Below are 18,424 nucleotides of genomic sequence, written 5' to 3' on the forward strand. Positions count from 1 at the left end.
CACAGATTAAGAGCACACTCTATAAACATCTAAGGGAAAGGAAAGTTTCTTTGCAAAGCTTATTTATTCAGAGATGACATCCATTTATCTTATATTGGAACAAAGTGAAGCCTGAAGAGAACGCAGGATTGGACATCGCGTCCTGTGTGTAGATAAGGCTGATTTTAAGACTTGATTTGCGGTTGTAAAGCTGAGCATTTACTCCATTTTTAAAATTTATGTTGTGTTTATATATATATATATATATGCACAATATATTGTTTTCTAGTATAACGTCGTTTAAAAGAAAGATGTAATTCAGACCTCTAATCAAAGCCCCACCGGGGGACGTTACCCATCTCCTCCCCAGACTGTTGGCTTCTTCTGGATGCCAACAGGTGGTCGCTCAATACACCATGGATGTCTTAATTTTTGCTGTAAGGATACACACAAACTAACTCTGGGTCAGGAAATTCCTAGAGATTTAGGGAATGGAGTCTAGGGGCAGGGTGTAGGAAGGGGTGGAACACAGAAAGTCCCAGGTTCAACCCCTGGTATCTCCAGCTAAAGGGATCAGGCAGGAGGTGGTGTGAAAGACCTCTACCTGAGACCCTGGAGAGCCGCTGCCAGTCTGAGTAGACAATACTGACCTTTAAGGACCAAAAGTCTGATTTAAGGCTTCCTTAAGGAAGGGGCTGTGGCTCAGTGGTAGAGCATCTGCTTGACATGCAGAAGGTCCCAGGTTCTATCCCAGGAATCTCTCGTGAAAAGGCCCAGGCAGTAGGAGATGGGAAAGACCTCAGCCTGAGACCCTGCAGAGCTGCTGCCGGTCTGAGCAGACAAGACTGACCTTGATGGACCAAGGGTCAGATTTAGTACAAGGCAGATTCATGCATTCATACAACATGCTTCATATGTCCAATTAAGTGGATTCTCTGTGTGTGTGTGTGTGTGTGTGTCTTAAGTGCCGTCAAGTTGCTTCTGACTCATGGCGACCCCATGAATGAATTCTAGTGGATTCTAGTCCTTTTATTTGTATTCTCTTTGCCTAATGCACGCAAGAAGGAATTCTCAGGTTTACATTTCACCTCTTCCCAGCGAAAAGGGCCCACCGAAGACTCCTTACTCAGACAAGAAATACACAAGAAGCAAGATCATGTACAAGACTGTAATCTGCAAGGATTAGTGTAGGGTGCGGGCTTGGGCTCCATAATCTCTGCCAGTCTTGTAACTGTATAATTCATAAGGTTGCCGAACTTCAGGTGGGGCCTGGAGATCCCTGGAATTACGACATATCTCCAGACTACTGAGATGCACCTCCCTGGAGGAAACGGCTGCTTTGGAGGGTGGACTCTAGGGCATTATGCCCGCTGAGGTCCTCCCCATCCCCAGGCTCCGCCCTGAAAATCTCCAGGAATTTCCCATGCCGGTGTTGGCAGCCCAAACAGTTTGTGATGTAGTAGTTAAGAGTGGTGGTTTGGAGCGGTGGATTCTGATCTGGAGAGCCGGGTTTGATTCCCCACTCCTCCACATGAGCGGCGGGACGCTAATCTGGTGAACCAGATTGGTTCTCCCACTCCTACACATGATGTCAGCTGGGTGACCTTGGGTTAGTCACAGCTCTCTTAGAGCTCTCTCAGCCCCACCTACCTCCCAGGGTGTCTGTTCTGGGAAGGGAAAGGGAAGGTGATTGTAAGCCGGTTTGATTCTCCCTTAAGTGGTAGAGAAAGTCGGCATATAAAAACCAACTCTTCTTCTTCGTGAAACTGGAACACCGTTAAAAAAGCCTAACTTTTTTTGAAATCACCTTGGTATCCATGTGTTATATTTCTGTTTGTAGGGTTTTTCTTTTGTCAAAGACACTGAACTATCTCGCAACGTTTTATGATGGTTTTGACAGTATTAAATGGGGGGAACTGGTCCTTTTGTTGCCTGTTTTGCCTTTTTGAGAGTTGGTTCTGCAGCCTAAATGGGAGTTTATGGGGGTTCTTATTATTCACTTAGTTTTTTCTATGTGTTTTATGATGATCTTTGTGTGACCATTTTAAGTTAAATAAATAAATAAAAAGCCTAACTTTTACTCAGTTAGGGCAAGGCCCTGGGTCCCTAAGATCCACTCTCAGAGCTCTGACATTGCAAACCCAAAGGGGGGGGTCTCACTTTACTTGGTGGTGAGAACCAGGAACCAGAACCCTGGCATCTCCCCCCCCTCCACCAGCTCTTTCCACTCTGGCAGCAGAAGGGTGCCTTTGGACATTTGCAGAATGCTCTTGTGATCGGTGAGAACAGGAATGGAAGACAGACTGGCTGGAAGAATGTAAACACCGAAGGATGAAAATAGATTCCCAGGTTTGAACAATCTCCTAGAAATGCCAGACGGAAGAATTCGCCGTTGCAACCGTCATTCCGGCTCAGTCTAGGGAGGCACTGCCGTCTGTGTGACACCCAGCGTGAATGATGGGATTCCTTGGGCACCCGAGCATGTCAAATGGATCATAAGTCAATATGGCACTGTGAAGGCATCACAACTTGGGAGCCCTGAGTTTGAGTCCCTGCTGTGCCATGAAGCATCTTGACCCAGCTGATCTCTCTCAGACTGATCTACCTCACAGGGGGGTTGAGGGAAAAACAGAAATGGGAGGGCCACGCACACTAAACAGAAATGGGAGGGTCACGCACACTAAACAGAAATGGGAGGGCCATGCACACTATTCCCCTCACCTAGAGGGACTGCACCTAGAGTATTGTGTTCAGTTTTAGGCACTACAATTTAAGAAAGATGTAGACAAGCTGGAGCGTGTCCAGAGGAGGGCAACAAAGATGGTGAGGGGTCTGGAGACCAAATCCTATGAGGAATGGTTGAAGGAGCTGGGTATGTTTAACCTGGAGAGGAGAAGACTGAGAGGGGATATGATAACCATCTTCAAGTAGTTGAAGGGCTGTCACATAGAGGAGGGTGCCGAGTTGTTTTCTGTTGCCCCAGAAGGACGGACCAGAACCAACGGGTTAAAATTAAATCAGAAGAATTTCCATCTAGACATTAGGAAGAGTTTTCTAACAGTTAGAGGGGTCTCTCAGTGGAACAGGCTTCCTTGGGAGGTGGTGGGCTCTCCTTCCCTGGAGGTTTTTAAGCAGAGGCTAGATGGCCATCTGTCAGCAATGCTGATTCTATGACCTTGGCCATCTTCTGGGCATGAAGTATGGGTCACTGAGGGAACGGGGTGGGGAGGTAGTTGTGAATTTCCTGCATTGTGCAGGGGGTTGGACTAGATGACCCTGGTGGTCCCTTCCAACTCTATGATTCCTCGATCTATATATGGGTGTGAAAGTTGGACAATGAAAAAAGCTGGCAGGAAGAAAGTGGACTCATTTGAAACACAGTGCTGGAAGAGGGTTTTAGGGATATCAAGGATCACCAAAAACAAATCAGTGGGTTCTAGATCAAATCAAGCCTGAACTGTCCCTAAAAACCAAACTGAGGCTAAACTGCTCCCCCATCAGGCGGGGATCACCAGCCACACTGGGGCGGGGAGGGTCTTCTCCCTTCCGGAGGGGCTGCTATTTGAGAGCGCAAGAACACACTTCCGCCTCCACCGCCCGGGACCCCCGGCAGAGTGAGAAAACCACAGGGGATAGGCTAAAAATATCTCCGGGAGCCATGAGCCAGCCCTCTATTTATAATTCCCAAAGGTTTATTTGGGTGCTTCGTGTCCTGAGAACAGACACTCTGCCGGGGCAACTCAGGCATTTTCAGTCGCCTGATTAGTTAAATGAGAGGAGTCCGTTCCTCCCCCCTGCAGCTGAGTGGGGTGAATTTCAAATAGGCACAAGAAGAAAGATCCCCCCCCTCCCATGCTACCAAGCTCGGCTCTCAGAGACACAACACTTTCTTGTGCATGTTTTTGCGTATGTGAGCGGGAGGTGCAGGAGGGTTTTGCTTCCCATGGCAGCCACTGCATGGCTGCACCCTCCACACCATGTCAGAATTTCTAAAGTGCCCGCAGGCTCAAAAAGGTTGGGGACCTCTGGTTTGGAAAGGTCAATGAAAGAGCTTAGCCCAAGAGAGGTTCGGGGGTTCACCTGCCACAAGCTCTCTGCCTAGGGAGACCCTTCTCCCCAGCCCAGAAAGGGGTCTTCAGTGGCCAGGGCAAGGAGACACATGGCCCAGTCACATGAACACATAAAACTGCCTTATACTGAATCAGACCCTTGGTCCATCAGAGTCAGTATTGTCTACTCTGACTGGCAGCAGCTCTCCGGGGTCTCAGGCGGAGATCTTTCACATCACCTACTTGCTTAGTCTCTTTAACTGGAAATGCCGGGGATTGAACCTGGGACCTTCTGCATGCGAAGCAGATGCTCGACCACTGAGCCACAGCCCCTTCCCCTATGCACGCTTACTCAGAAGTCAGGTTTACACATGAGTGCATAAGGTTGCAAGTGTGACAATTTCTCAGGAAGAGAGTCCCCACTCCTGTTCAGGAGCACTACTCGGTTCAGGCTTAAGAAGCAGAATGCAGAATGGTCTGGGCAGGAGATGAAAGACAAGCGCATCACATGCACGGATAAAAGGCACCATCAAATTCTGTGTGTGGTACTTGGGCGTTCCAAAAGCACTTTAAAAGATCAGGGGGTGTGAACAACCGCAGCTGCTTCTAAGTAACTAGCAGGCTTGCATTTCTCTTGCCCAAAGGAACATTTTCCCCAGTTCATTATTTCTACAGAATTGTGCCTTTACCCACAATTCTACAGCCAAGGAGTTGGCACAGGCTACAGTTCACAGACTGAGTAAGCAGTAAAAAGGAAAACTACAAGCCCAACAAAGACAACATTGGCAACAGCAATTCATTTATTTCTAAACATTTCGAAATAAATGTTTTGCTTTTTTGCCATCAAGTCGCAGCCGACTTACGGAGGCCCCTCATGGGGTTTTCAAGGCAAGAGACATTCAGAGGTGGTTTGCTGTTGCCTGCCTCTGCACAGCGACCCTGAGATTTCTCGGTGGTCTCCCATCCAAGTACTAACCAGGGCTGACTCTACTTAGCCTCCCAGATCACACGAGATCTGGCTAGCCTGGGCCGTCCAGGTCAGGACAAGAGACAGAAGCGGCTTGCTATTGCCTGCCTCTGCACAGCAACCCTGGACTTCCTCAGTGGTCTCCAACCCAAGTACTAACCAGGGCCAACCCTGCTTAGCTTCTGAGATCAGGCGAACCTGTGATATCCATGCCTCACGCTGCCAGTTGCTATATTAATAGCCTGTCAATTGTAGCACATTTCAGCCCTGAATATCAAACGGTAACATAGATAAGAACATAAGAAAGGCCATGCTGGATCAGAGCAAGGCCCATCAAGTCCAGCAGTCTGTCCACACAGTGGCCAACCAGGTGCCTCCAGGAAGCCCACAAACAAGGTGACTACAGCAGCATTATCCTGCCTGTGTTCCATGTCACCTAATATCATAGGCATGCTCCTCTGAGACTGAAGAGGATAGGTATGCATCATGACTAGTATCCATTTGGACTAGTAGCCATGAATAGCCCTCTCCTCCATAAGAAAAACCCTGTGGATCAGACCAAGCCTCATCAAGTCCAGCAGTCTGTCCACACAGTGGCCAACCAGGTGCCTCTAGGAAGCCTACAGAAAAGACGACTGCAGCAGCACCATCCTGCCTGTGCTCTATGGCACCTAATATAATAGGCATGCTCCTCGGATCCTGGCGAGAACAGGGATGCATCATGACTAGTATCCATTTTGACTGGTAGCCATGGATAGCCCTCTCCTCCATGAACATGTCCACTCCCCTCTTAAAGCCTTCCAAGTTGGCAGCCATCACCACATCCTGGGGCAGGGAGTTCTACAGTTTAACTATAGATGTGCACACCTAGCCTAAGTATGCATTTCTGTGCCTTTAGGGAGATCTAGAGAAGGGCCAATCCTCTCTGCCCGCAGTAGGGGATGCGCCGGGCAGGAAAACCTATCCACCAAGTTTTCCTGGATTCTTGCTGTGCCCTGGGGGCAGCAGAGGTCAAAAAATTGGCCGGAAATGGTACGAAGCAGACCTGCTAATGTAGAAATTAATCTGACTTGCAGAATCCAAGATCCTGGCTGAAGAACCCAGAGGTGGCTACACAGACCAACAGCGCATTCAGAAGAATCCACAAATCAGTACGTAAGCTGAGGAGTGAGCGCACACACCTGCTCTCAGCATTCTTTGCAGCATGAGAAAGGATCTTGGGTCATAAACTTGTCACGCACATAAATATTCTGCCATCTTTCTAATACCTGAAGCCCCATCACGGCCCCATCCGAGAAATGTTGGTTAGTAATGGCCAGATGAATGCAGCTTCCCCGAGAACATGCTGTAACAAGACACCAGGCCAGCAATAAAGTTTCGCTAATGGCTTGCCTGCATCCCATAGAGGTGGCACACAAGTTACACAATCTTCACATCACAGCCTGAAAAAAATGCGCTTTCCCACCCTTCTGTCTTTTTGAAGTTTTGCAACATGCACTCTGACCTAGATGGCCCAGGCTAGCCCAATCTCATCAGACTTTGGAAGCTAAGCAGGGTGGGTCCTGGTTAGTACTTGGATGGGAGACCACCGAGGAAGTCCAGGGTTGCAAGGCAGAGGCAGGCAATGGCAAACCACCTCTGAATGTCTCTTGCCTTGCAAACCCTTTGAGGTCGCCATAAATTGGCTGTAACTTGACAGCAGCTTCCACTTTCACCACAACATGTAGCCAGCCCGGTGCGCTCGAAAGCTTGCAGGGGGTTTTGTGTCAATTTGATTGGTCCTAACAAGGGTCAGGAATGACCCAGTGCTAGCACAGGGGACCTTTACCTTTAATAAAAGGTATTACATGGATTCCATTATTGTTTTGCCTAGATGACCGTATTCCTGTCCTATTTATTATTCCTCATTTAGGCTATGAAAACCGAGGCCCATAAAACAGGAAACTCTCCTAACCCGCCTCTGGCAGGCCCTTCCCTCTTTGTTCCCAGCGCCTTCAAGCTGCCTACGCTAGAGCTGAAAGAAATATTTGGAAACCTGGCCAAGATTAGATCCTGACCTTGGGCTGCGACCTCAACAAGCTATGAATTGAGGCCTTTACTGCAGAATCTGCTAAGACGCTGGTGCCAGTCAGATGAATTGGAAAAAAAGGGGGTCGAATGCGCCTTGAGTTTCTTTTTTTGGCCAGGAGTTTCCTTGGCAACCGATTTAAGCTGGTTTTCTATTTAGTGTTTCAAATGACAAACGAGAACTGCAAAATCGTAGCTTGGCTTTGGCCCAGGCATTGTGGAACGTAACTGTACTGTTACCTGCCCCAAGCCAAATCTCCCCGCCTCTCCTTCACTGCCTTTGTGATCAATCCCGGGCCGCATCCCCTGCAGATCTGACAGGCATAGTTCAGGGCCTCGGTCCCACTTTTCCATCAGATGCGTGACAGATTTCTCACGCCTGCCTCTCAGAGGGAAGCCAGACAAATCTGGAACTCATCAAAGGTAATGCCACTTCCACCCATGAACAAGCCGTTTCAGATCCATTGCCAAAGAGGAGAAGTATCACATGCTGACAAATTCAAAAGCAAAACTCTCGCCATGGTAGCCATTCCGCAGAGGAAAAGTCACAGAACAAGAGAACACAGGGTGCAGGTGGACAAGTGAAGCAGATCCTTGGGCCATTTATGAAGATCTTAGAATCATAGTGTTGGAAGGGACCACCAGGGTCATCTAGTCCAACCCCCTGTACAATGCAGGAAATTCACAACTACCTCCCGCACACACCCCCAGTGACCCCTACTCCATGCCCAGAAGATGGCCAAGATGCCCTCCCTCTCATCATCTGCTTAAAGGTCAAAGAATCAGCCTTGCTGAAGATAGCCATCCAGCTTCTTCTTAAAAACCTTCAGGGAAGGAGAGCTCACCACCTCCCGAGGAAGCCTGTTCCACTGAGGAACCGCTCTAACTGTTAGAAAGTTCTTCCTAATGTCCAGATGGAAACTCTTTTGATTTAATTTCAACCCGTTGGTTCTGGTCTGAACTTCTGGGGCAACAGAAAACAACTGGGCACCCTCCTCTATATGACAGCCCAAGTACTTGAAGATGGTTATCATATCCCCTCTCAGTCTTCACCTCTTGACCGAGCCCACCACGGATCTCCTGCAGAATGGCTCCCATTCCTCTCCCATGCATAATGACCCTTATGTAATGCCGTCTACACGTCACCTGCCACTATTCCTTTCTTTTTCTTGCAGCAGAGATAAATAAAACAGTATCATCAGCTGTGAAACACTTAAGACAGAATTGCATGATGCGCTTGGTTTGTTCTGATGCAGTTTGGATAAAACTACGGAGACTGTAAATGCTCCAGAGGGGTGCCGCTGTATGAAAGCCCCACATTGAAGGCAACTGAAGTCAGAACTAGAGGCCTTGAGCCAGAAGAAATGTTTTACTGTGCAGGAGGGCAAGCAGAGAGCCCCACAAGTCCCTAGAATTGCTATTGATGCCTCAGGAACACCACTAAGGTGCTCATGGCTTTGAACACACATGAGCACATGAAGCTGCCTTCTACTGATTCAGACCTTTGGCCCATCCAAGTCAGTACTGTCTACTCAGACCGGCAGCGACTCTCCAGGGTCTCAGGCGGAGGTCTTTCACATCACCTGCTTGCCTGGTCCCTTTAACTGGAGGTGCCGGGGATTGAACCTGGGACCTTCTGCGTGCCAAGCAGATGCTCTACCACTGAGCCACTGCCCCTCCCCTCCATGGCCTTGACTGTGGTCCAGTGTTGCCAAGAGGCAGGGTTTTGGCAATGGATCCAGGGGTAACGTCATCTTTGTTCTCAAGTCAACTCATTCCCCAGTTTTTAGAAACATGCCCCGAAGTTGTGGAAGGGCAGCTTCTAACCCTCACAAGGCCCAGGCTCCTCGTGGCTACCCAGCGCATGTGTTCAGCACATGTTCAGAGGCTCCACCTATTCCTGGGACTGACCCCAGCATGCAAGACAGATTCCTGAATTCCATCTAAATTCTGCTTGCCTGCTCATAAGACATCCCTTTCCAGGTATCCCTTCCTCAGCATACATTTGCCAAAGGAGGCAAGGCCGGTGCGCCTTTAATATGATGTGCAGGAAGGGTGAACTGGTATAGGCTGCTTGTCGCACAAGGATCTGTGGTGACACTTGTCTAAATGCCCTCCACGGCACAGCGACCCTTTGCCAGTGCCCCCTCCCATTGCTCTCTGCCCTCTCAAACCACTGCAGCTTTAACACCCCCCCCCAAATTAAGCTAGCATCTTTTTGCCCGTTAGGCACACAAAGGTTACCAACCTCCAGATGAGAGCGCGCGCGCTGCAACAGCATTCTCCTGCCTGTGTTCCACAGCACCTCATATAATAGGCCTGCTTCTCTGATCCTGCAGAGAATAGCCATGCATCATGATTTGTCTCTATTTTTACTAGTAGCCATGAATACCCCTCTCCTCCATGAACGTATCCACTCCCCTCACAAGTTGGCAGCCCTCATCCCATCCTGGGGCAGGGAGAAAAGCCCTGCTGGCTCAGACCCAGGCCCATCCAGTCCAGCCGAGCCAGGGGCCTCTAGGAAGCCCACAAACAAGATGGGGGCAGCGGTATTGTCCTGCCGGTGTTCCACGGCACCTCATATAATAGGCCTGCTCCCCTGATCCTGGAGAGAATAGCCATGCATCATGACTGGTATCCATTTGGACTAGGAGCCATGGCTAGCCCCATCCTCTATAAGAACGTAAGGAAAGCCCTGCTGGATCAGACCCAGACCCACCAAGTCCAGCAGTCTGTTCACACAGGGGCCAACCAGGTGTCTCTGGGAAGCCCCCAAACAAGACGGCTGCAGCAGCACCATCCTGCCTGTGTCCCACAGCACCTAAGATAATAAATAGGCCTGCTCCTCTGATCCTGGAGAGAATAGCCATGCATCATGACTAGTATCCATTTGGACTAGGAGCCATGGCTAGCCCCATGCTCTGTAAGAACGTAAGGAAAGCCCTGCTGGATCAGACCAAGGCCCATCAAGTCCAGCACTCTGTTCACACAGTGGCCAACCAGCTGCCTCTGGGAAGCCCACAAGCAAGATGACTGCAGCAGCACCATCCTGCCTGTGTTCCACAGCACCTAATAGGATAGGCCTTCTCCTCTGATCCTGGAGAGAATAGCCATGCACCATGCCTAGTCGCCATTTGGACTAGCAGCCACGGATCGCCCCATCCTCCACGAACGTCTCCCCTCCCCTCTTCAAGCCTCCCCAGTTGGCAGCCCTCATCCCATCGTGGGCCCAGTTGGCAGCCCTCATCCCATCGTGGGCCCAGTTGGCAGCCCTCATCCCATCGTGGGGCCGGGAGAAAAGCCCTGCTGGCTCAGACCCAGGCGGCCCATCCAGTCCAGCCGTCCGTTCCCCCGGGGGCCGGCAGGAAAAGCCCCCGAGCCAGGCGGCTGCAGCAGCGCGACGTCGCCCGCGCCCCCCAGCCCCGAAGAGGACGGGAGCGCTCCTCGGCTCCTGCAGCGGAGCCCCGCCGCCCCGCTCGCCCGCCCCCCGGCGCTGCCCTGCCCTGCCCTGCCCTGCCCTGCCCTGCCCTACCTGCTCGGCGTGGCTGGCGGGGGGCATGCCCAGGCGGGCCAGGCCCTGGCGCAGCTCGTGCACGTCCACGCGGCCGTCGCGGTTGGCGTCCAGCTGCTCGAAGAGGGCGGCCCAGCGCTGGCGCCGCTCGGGCTCGGCGCCCGGGGAGCCCCGCATGCCTGATGCTGCTACAGCCTGGCCGCGGGGGGCTCCTCCGGCTCCGGCTCCGGCTGCCGCGCTCGGGGGGCCGGAGGGGGAGAGCGGCGGGGGGCGCAGCGGGGGCCGCTGCCTCGGCGCTGGTCCTGGGCGCAGCCCGCCTCCATCGCGCGCTCCCCGCCGTCCAGCCCGCTGTCCCGCCCCGCCGGCCCCTTTATGCGGCCGCCGCCTGGCCGCGCCTCCCCCGGCCCCGCGCCCCTCCCTCCTCCCGGCCCCTGGGCGGGGGCGGCGGAGAGCGGCGGAGGCTCCTCCGGGGAGCCGGGTTCGAGTCCCCCGCGCCTCCTCCTCCGCTGACCGGGCGGACCGCGCCGCTCTCCCCGCTCCTCCCCACTGAAATGGATTATTGCAAATTGCTCAATCGGTGGGTCTTCCATAGTCAGGGGAAGCCTACCTGCTGTCACAACACGAAGGCGGCTGGGGGACCGTCCGGCTTCGGTACCTCGTTGCATCTCCGCCGTAGTCAGCTTCACTCCAGCCGTTGCAGAGAGTTTCAAGATTGATTAAGAAAGCAAACGGGTTCAGGAGGGCTCTACCAAGCCCTGACCTGGATGGCCCAGGCGAGCCTGATCTCGTCAGATCTCAGAAGCTAAGCAGGGTCAGCCCTGGTTAGTATTTGGATGGGAGACCACCAAGGAAGACCAGGGTTGCTGTGCAGAGGAAGGCACTGGCAAACCACCTCTGTTAGTCTCTTGCCATGAAAACCCCAAAAAGGGGTCGCCATAAGTTGGCTGCGACTTGACGGCACTTTACACACACACAGGGCTATACCAGGGGTGGGGAACATCAGGCCCGGGGGCCGTATGAGGCCCGCGAAATCATTTCGTCTGGCCCTTCGTGGGTCCTGGCAGATCTCTAGCTCAGAAGGATCTCAGACTGGCAATTCGCTCAACAGCGAGTCGCTCTACGTGGCAGACGCTCGGAACCGTCTCCGGTTGTGCCTCTTGGCTAAATGTTTGACCAAATATAGCAGGCTAATTTTTAAGTTGATAATTTTGGATGGTCCGCGAATGATGTGATAAATATCCAAATGGCCCTTGGCAGAAAAAAGGTTCCCCACCCCTGGTCTATACAAACCTCGGGTCAGAATACAGATGGGGGAAATACAGGTCTTCTTTATAGGGCACGCACACCAGAATTGATTGCAGTAATGGCTTTGAAATGCAAAAACGTCCTGGTCCTTTCAAGCTTCTAGAGATGCCAGCTCATGTTCTGGCAGAATTGACCCCCTGAGAACAGATCGCAGATTTACAATAGGAAGGCTCGCTTTGAAGTGGAAGTATTCGTGCCTGCAGCCTTCACACCTTCCTCCCAAACGGAAGAGACTTTCCCACGAGACGGGGAGGGGGGGGGGAGAATACGGAGCTTGCTTATCCGGGACCCGACTGGGTGCCCTGGCTGACAGTGACCTTGGGCTGGTCGCAGTTCTCTCCGAACTCTCTCTGAACTGAGAGCCCGCATGATCTAGTGGTGGAGAAAAGCAGGGTATAAAAGCCAACGCTTCTCCTCCTCTCTGTAGCATGAGATCAATGGGCAATGTTGCTTAGAGAGCCAGCGCAGTGCAGTGGTGAAGAGCGGTGGTTTGGAGCGGCGGACTCTGATCTTTTCCTAAATCTGTTTTGGTACCTTCCCAAAGCTGGTTTGGGAAAGTGTTGCTAGGAAAGTGCCGACTCCCACACCCCCTAGAGGTGCCGACTTCCAGATGGGGAATGGCCATCTCCCAGGATTCCAGTTGATCTCCAGACTACAGAGATCAGCTGCCCTGGAGAAAATGGCTGCTTTGGAGGGTGGACTCCATGGCGTTACTCCACTGAGGCTCCTCCCTTCCCCAAACCCTGCCCTCCCCAGGCTCCACCACCAAATCTCCAGGAATTTCCTTACCAGAAGCTGGCAACTCTAATCCCTACATCCAGGGCCAGCCCAAGGTTTTTTTTTTTGGGGGGGGGAAACCACCACGCTTCCATGGTACACTGGAGCCCAACACTTTAACCACGACACTTCAATGTCTCTTAGGATTGCCCTGTAGAATCATAGAGTTGGAAGGGGCCATAGAGGCCATCTAGTCCAACCCCCTGCTCAACGCACGATCAGCCTAGAGCCATGTTGGCGAACCTATGGCACGCGTGCCAAGTCCGGCACGTCGAGCCCTCTCTGTGGGCACGAACGGGGGCAGCGGGGGCTTTGAAGGGAGTGCGGAGCCTTCCCTGGACTCCCCGCCACTTAGCTTTGAAGCTGCCCCCCCTTCCCTGGACTCCCCGCGGGGCCCCCCCTTGTAGAGCTGGGAGGAAACCTCAGTATTCAGGTTAAATTGCCATGTTGGCACTTTGTGATAAATAAGTGGGTTTTGGGTTGCAGTTTGGGCACTCGGTCTCTAAAAGGTTTGCCATCACTGGCCTAGAGCATCCCTGACAAGCGTTCATCCAGCTGCTGCTTGTAGACTGCCAGAGAGGGGGAGCTCACCACCTTCCTAGGCAGCCCATTCCACTGTTAAACAACTCTTACTGTAAAAATTTTCCTCCCTAATGTCTGGTCGGTAGCTTTCCACCTATAATTTAAACCCATTATTGCGAGTCCTCTCCTCTGCTGCCAACAGGAACAGCTCCCTGCCCTCCTCTAAGTGACAGCCCTTCAATTACTTCAAGAGAGCAATCACGTCCCCTTTCACCCTCCCAGAGACTCCACAGATAGGGTGGCCAGGTCCGTCTTTGATATCGGCGGGAGGTTTTGGGGGCAGAGCCTGAGGAGGACAGGGTTTGGGGAGGGGAGGAACTCCAATGCCACAGAGTCCAATTGCCAAAGCAGCCATTTTCTCCAGGGGAACTTATTTCTATCAGCTGGAGATCAGTTGTAATAGCAGGAGATCTCCAGCTAGTACCTGGAGGTTGGCAACCCTATCTACAGAGGCTGGGTGCTTCTGCATGCATGGCCTGTGCTCTGCCAGGTGATGCATGATGGGTTCCAAAGGTGCCTGTCACGGAGCAGGCACCGCCCCTCTACCCCAATAGTCCCAAGCAGAGGCTTTCCCCAGCCTGGCTAGCAGGGCTTCTTCGGTGGATCTGGTGTGCCTGCGGATCAGGAAGGCAGCCGGTCCCTTCTCTTCCAGTCAATTCAATTCAATACCTTTATTGGCACATTGGTTAACATAGCAATCGTATAAAAAACGGGTATCCAATAAATAATACAACTAATAAAATGAAGTTTCATTCATGGTTGCCTTCGGGTAAGTTGCGCTTAGTTCCTCGGATACTCATGGCAGCTAAAAGAAATGTTGCTACCTCCTCTGTGGTACAAGAGTGCCGGTCAGCCAAAAGGACAACCCCTTTGTCTTTTGCAGAGATATAAGACGTCTTTTATCAGCTGTTCAATATGAGCTTCCCGTAGAGACTCATAATAGACGCAATGGAGGAGCACGTGGGTCAGCAGCTTCTCAGCCTTTTCCCATAATCTAAGGCTCTGTCCCTGTTCCACGGTCCAATAGAGGACCTCCCACATATTTTGTTTAGTTGCCCATTTTATGACTCCATTCGTTTTAAATTAACCCAGCATATCCCAGATGTATTAGATACAGTTGAGGGCCAAGTTAGATTTTTAATGGCAGACGTTAACTCTTAAGATCACGCTTAGCGTGGCTTTTTTTTAAATCATGTTAGCGTCTAAGTTAAGGAAGAAATTTGTTGAAAATTAGGCTCCAAAGTTGCCATAGAAAGAATATTTTAGGGGAACTATAATGTTTAAATCAAGCAATAATATGTATTTACATGACTGACTGTAACATTTCACAAATTTTATTCATGTAATTCTGGGTGTTGTGGGTTATATATTTTGTATGGCTTTAATCTGAATATTGTTAAGGTCTGTGACGAAAACATTAATAAAATTGATGATGATGAGAAGATGTCTTTTATCAGAGGTTCAATGTAAACTTCCCTTAAAGACCCATAATAGGCACAATGGAGCAGCACATGGGTCATGGCCTCTGGGAGGTTCTGTGGACATGGGCAAGTCCGATCGCAGACAGGGGTGTTCTTAAAATGTGCCCACAACGGATTTCAGACCGAAAGATGTTTAGGCACGCTAGCATAAAAGCCCGTCAGAGCTGCGGGGAAGTTAAGCTGGAGAAGTCTTCCAGACAAGAAGACTTCTGAGACTGGGTTGAAAGCCCCCCTCCCTGCCCAGCTTTCTGGAAAGTCGCTTCCCTCCCTCGTCACAGACACCAAGATAATTGGTCCCCAAGAATGCGCAGGACGCAGGTTTCCGCGTGTTTTTCTACCTCCTGCCGGCTGCTGCCGTAAGCACCGTAAGTCCTGCTTTCGCACGCGCCTGGCCTCCCAATCCTTCGGCCTTGAATGGTCTGTTTGTTCGTTCCTGGTGGGGCAACTCAAGGAGGGGAGAGCAGGCTGAGGCGTTTCAGCACGGGGCTCACAGCCTCGCTGTGCATGCAAGGCAAGGTATGCACCTGTACACTGCACATGAAGCCAGTCGGTTCTCCCCCTCAACTCCTTATTGGAGGAATCGTCTCCTTCCTTCCCTCCCAAGCCAGCTGCTATTAACTCTGCCTTTGCTGTCAGGATAGGGCAATCCCAGCCACCTTCTTTTTTTTCTAGTCCCCTTATGTGCCTTTAACAGTAATCCAGGTGTGCACCAAACACTAGCAGGGAAGCTCTTCTTCACCCTTCATCTCCAGGACAAGAAAGCTTCACATCCTGAATTTCTGCAGGTTGCACTTAAAGGCATCAGAAGGCAGCGGCTCCCGTCTTCCAGGCTGACCGAATGCAAAGGGGGACGTGGCTACTTGATAACGTTTGTGCCGGAACACCACAGTTCAGCAAGTGACATTTCTCAAAGACAGGTGAGTCAAGGTGCCCCCATCGCATCCTCCTCCTCTGCACCATGATTAAAAGTGGGAAAGCTATACCCTTTAAGACCTCAAGTAGCCTTGCATGATTTCATTATTTATTCCTTTATTTACACCACACCTTTCTCCCCAAAGTGAGTCCAGGGTGGCTGACATCACTCTCCCCTTCTCCTCGCAACAATTGCTGTCTGTTCTTCACATGTTCTTCACTCTTACCATATTTCCCTTTAGTTGTGTGTGTGTGTTAAGTGCTGTCAAGTCGCTTCCGACTCATGGCGACCCTATGAATGAAAGTCCTCCAAAATGTCCTATCTTTGACAGCCTTGCTCAGATCTTGCAAATTGAGGTCTGTGGCTTCCTTTGTAGAGCCCATCCATCTCTTGTTGGGTCTTCCTCTTTTCCTGCTGCCCTCAACTTTTCCTAGCATGACTGTCTTTTCCAGTGACTCTTGTTGTCTCATGACGTGACCAAAATACGATAGCCTTAGTTTAGTCATTTTAGCTTCTAGGGTCAGTTCAGGCTTGATTTGATCTATAACCCACTGATTTGTTTTTTTGGGCAGTCCACGGAATCCGTAACACTCTCCTCCAACACCACATTTCAAAGGAATCTATTTTCTTCCTATCAGCTTTCTTCACTGTCCAGCTTTCACACCCATACATAGTAATAGGGAATATGATGGCATGAATTAATCTAGTCTTGGTGGCCAGAGTCACATCCTTACACTTCAAAATATTTTCTAGCTCCTTCATGGCTGCCCTTCCCAGTCTCAATCTCCTTCTGATTTCTTGGCTGCAGTCTCCCTTTTGGTTGATGGTGGAGCCAAGGAATAGAAAGTCTTGAACAATTTCAATTTCCTCATTGTCAACCTTTAGTTGGTAACCCTTTAGTTACCTGTCTACTAAGAAGTAAGAAAAGCTGTGCTGGAGCTTTTTCCAGCTATGCAATACGCTTGAGATACGACTAGAACTATACACAGTATTCCAAATGAGGCCGCATCATAGCTCTATACAAAGGTTTTACAATATCAGCTGTTTTATTCGCAGTCCCTTTCCTAATAATTCCTAGCATGAAGAAGAGTTGGTTTTTATATGCTGACTGGCAACCCTAAGTCCAACCCCCTGCTCAATGCAGGATCAACCTAGAGCATCCCTTGCAAGTGTACGTCCAGCCGCTGCTTGAACACATGAATACATGAAGCTGCCTTACACTGAATCAGACCCTTGGTCCATCAAAGTCAGTATTGTCTACGCAGTGGCTCTCCAGGGTCTCAGGCGGAGGCCTTTCCCATCACCTACTTGCCTAGTCCCTTTACCTGGAGCTCCCAGGGATTGAACCTGGGACCTTCTGCATGCCAAGCAGATGCTCTACCACCGAGCCACAGTCCCTCCCACAAGGTGTCTGTTGTGGGGAGAGGAAGGGAAGGAGCCTGCAAGTGGGCCCGGCCCTCCCCAAAAGGTAGAGAAAGTCGGCATACAAAAAACAACTCTTCTTCTTCTTCCGGAAGGAAGCAGCAGACAACCCCTAGACTGCCAGAGAGGGACAGCATCCTTCTCACCCCTCCTCTCCTTGCAAAAGGGGTTTCATAGAATCATAGAGTTGGAAGGGACCACCAGGGTCATCTAGTCCAACCCCCTGCACAATGCAGGAAATTCAAAACTACCTCCCTCCCCCAGGGACCTCTACTCCATGGCCAGAAGATGCCCAAGATGCCCTCCCTTCCTCTCCCCCTTCCTTCCTCCCCCCACTCCAGCAAAGAAGTTCCAAGGAGGGGGGTTGCCCCATGGAATCAGTCATCCTGCAATCCCTTGATACTTTGGGCACTGTGGGACGGCATCCGGGAATGGCTGGCCTGTTGCTGAGACTAACTGGGCCTCTTCGGGTGTTTATCTACATTACTGATCTGGCTCAACCTTTTGGTCTCCTTGGAAATTTCCCCTTCTTTCTGTACTGATGATATACAGTTATTTATTTGAACTATTTCTAGACTGCCTCTCAAATGACATTCCTGAACCGGTTTGCAGCAAGTGCCGAAAGAAAAACTCAATAACCATTCATCAAAAGCAACAGGAACTAGAAGGCATAAATAACGGCATTTTAAAAACACCAAAACAACAACGAGATAGATTTAAAGCCAGCAAAACAGCAGTCAATGACGCTAGCCAAGCATAAAGCCAAATATTGCCAAATACCTGGAGAAATTTACAAAAATCTTAGCCGGATGCCTAAAACTTAAAAGAGCAGTAGCCAGGGAGATTAATGCAAGAAGGGTGTTATCTAGATGGGGGCCACAGCAAAGGAGGGCCTGTTTCTTGTGCTCCTCCAATCAGAAGTCGGCAAAGCAAAGTATGTGATGATCCTTTTAACATCTGGGAAGCTGCATGTGGCATAATCTTTAGGTGCCCTGTTCCAGAATAATTAGAAGCTTTAAAGTTAAGCACCTTCATTGTGCTCAAAACAAACTGGCAAGGGGTGAATGTCTTTCAGTGGCACAGCATGTTCCTGTACTGGCATACAGGCCGTTGTGTAAAAACTGGAGTTCCCAAGTGGCCATCAAATAAAGGGTGTGACCAGAGCTGGGGCCCCCATCCCACTTTTCCATGCAGGGACACGACTGCTGAACCAACCGAAGTTACCGAAAGGCAGTACATTTATGAGCCTCCTTTCTTCCTTACAGAGCTCCAGGCGGCTTACAATATAAATAAAACACATCAGATTCAGATTTATTAATACGGCAAAGCCATTAAAATATTCGTATCAATCACAAGATAAAATTAAAACAT

At 50.5% G+C, this 18,424-nt stretch overlaps 1 protein-coding gene and 1 non-coding gene across 2 annotated transcripts in view; both read right to left on the minus strand.

Annotated features, from left to right (window-relative positions):
- The window catches only part of LOC130483723 (mitochondrial adenyl nucleotide antiporter SLC25A23-like), a 39,127-nt gene extending 28,377 nt beyond the window's left edge, over window positions 1-10,750 (minus strand). The window contains exon 1 of the mRNA XM_056856611.1: window positions 10,595-10,750. Coding sequence (XP_056712589.1) covers window positions 10,595-10,750 — 156 coding nt within the window. The remainder of the gene's footprint in view (window positions 1-10,594) is intronic.
- Window positions 4,290-4,361, minus strand: TRNAA-CGC (transfer RNA alanine (anticodon CGC)). Its single transcript has one exon. It is a non-coding gene; the product is annotated as a tRNA-Ala (tRNA).
- Window positions 10,751-18,424: the final 7,674 nt, after the last annotated feature.

The sequence above is a fragment of the Euleptes europaea genome, chromosome 1, assembly GCF_029931775.1.
Source record: "Euleptes europaea isolate rEulEur1 chromosome 1, rEulEur1.hap1, whole genome shotgun sequence".
NCBI classification, from domain to species: Eukaryota; Metazoa; Chordata; class Lepidosauria; order Squamata; family Sphaerodactylidae; genus Euleptes; species Euleptes europaea.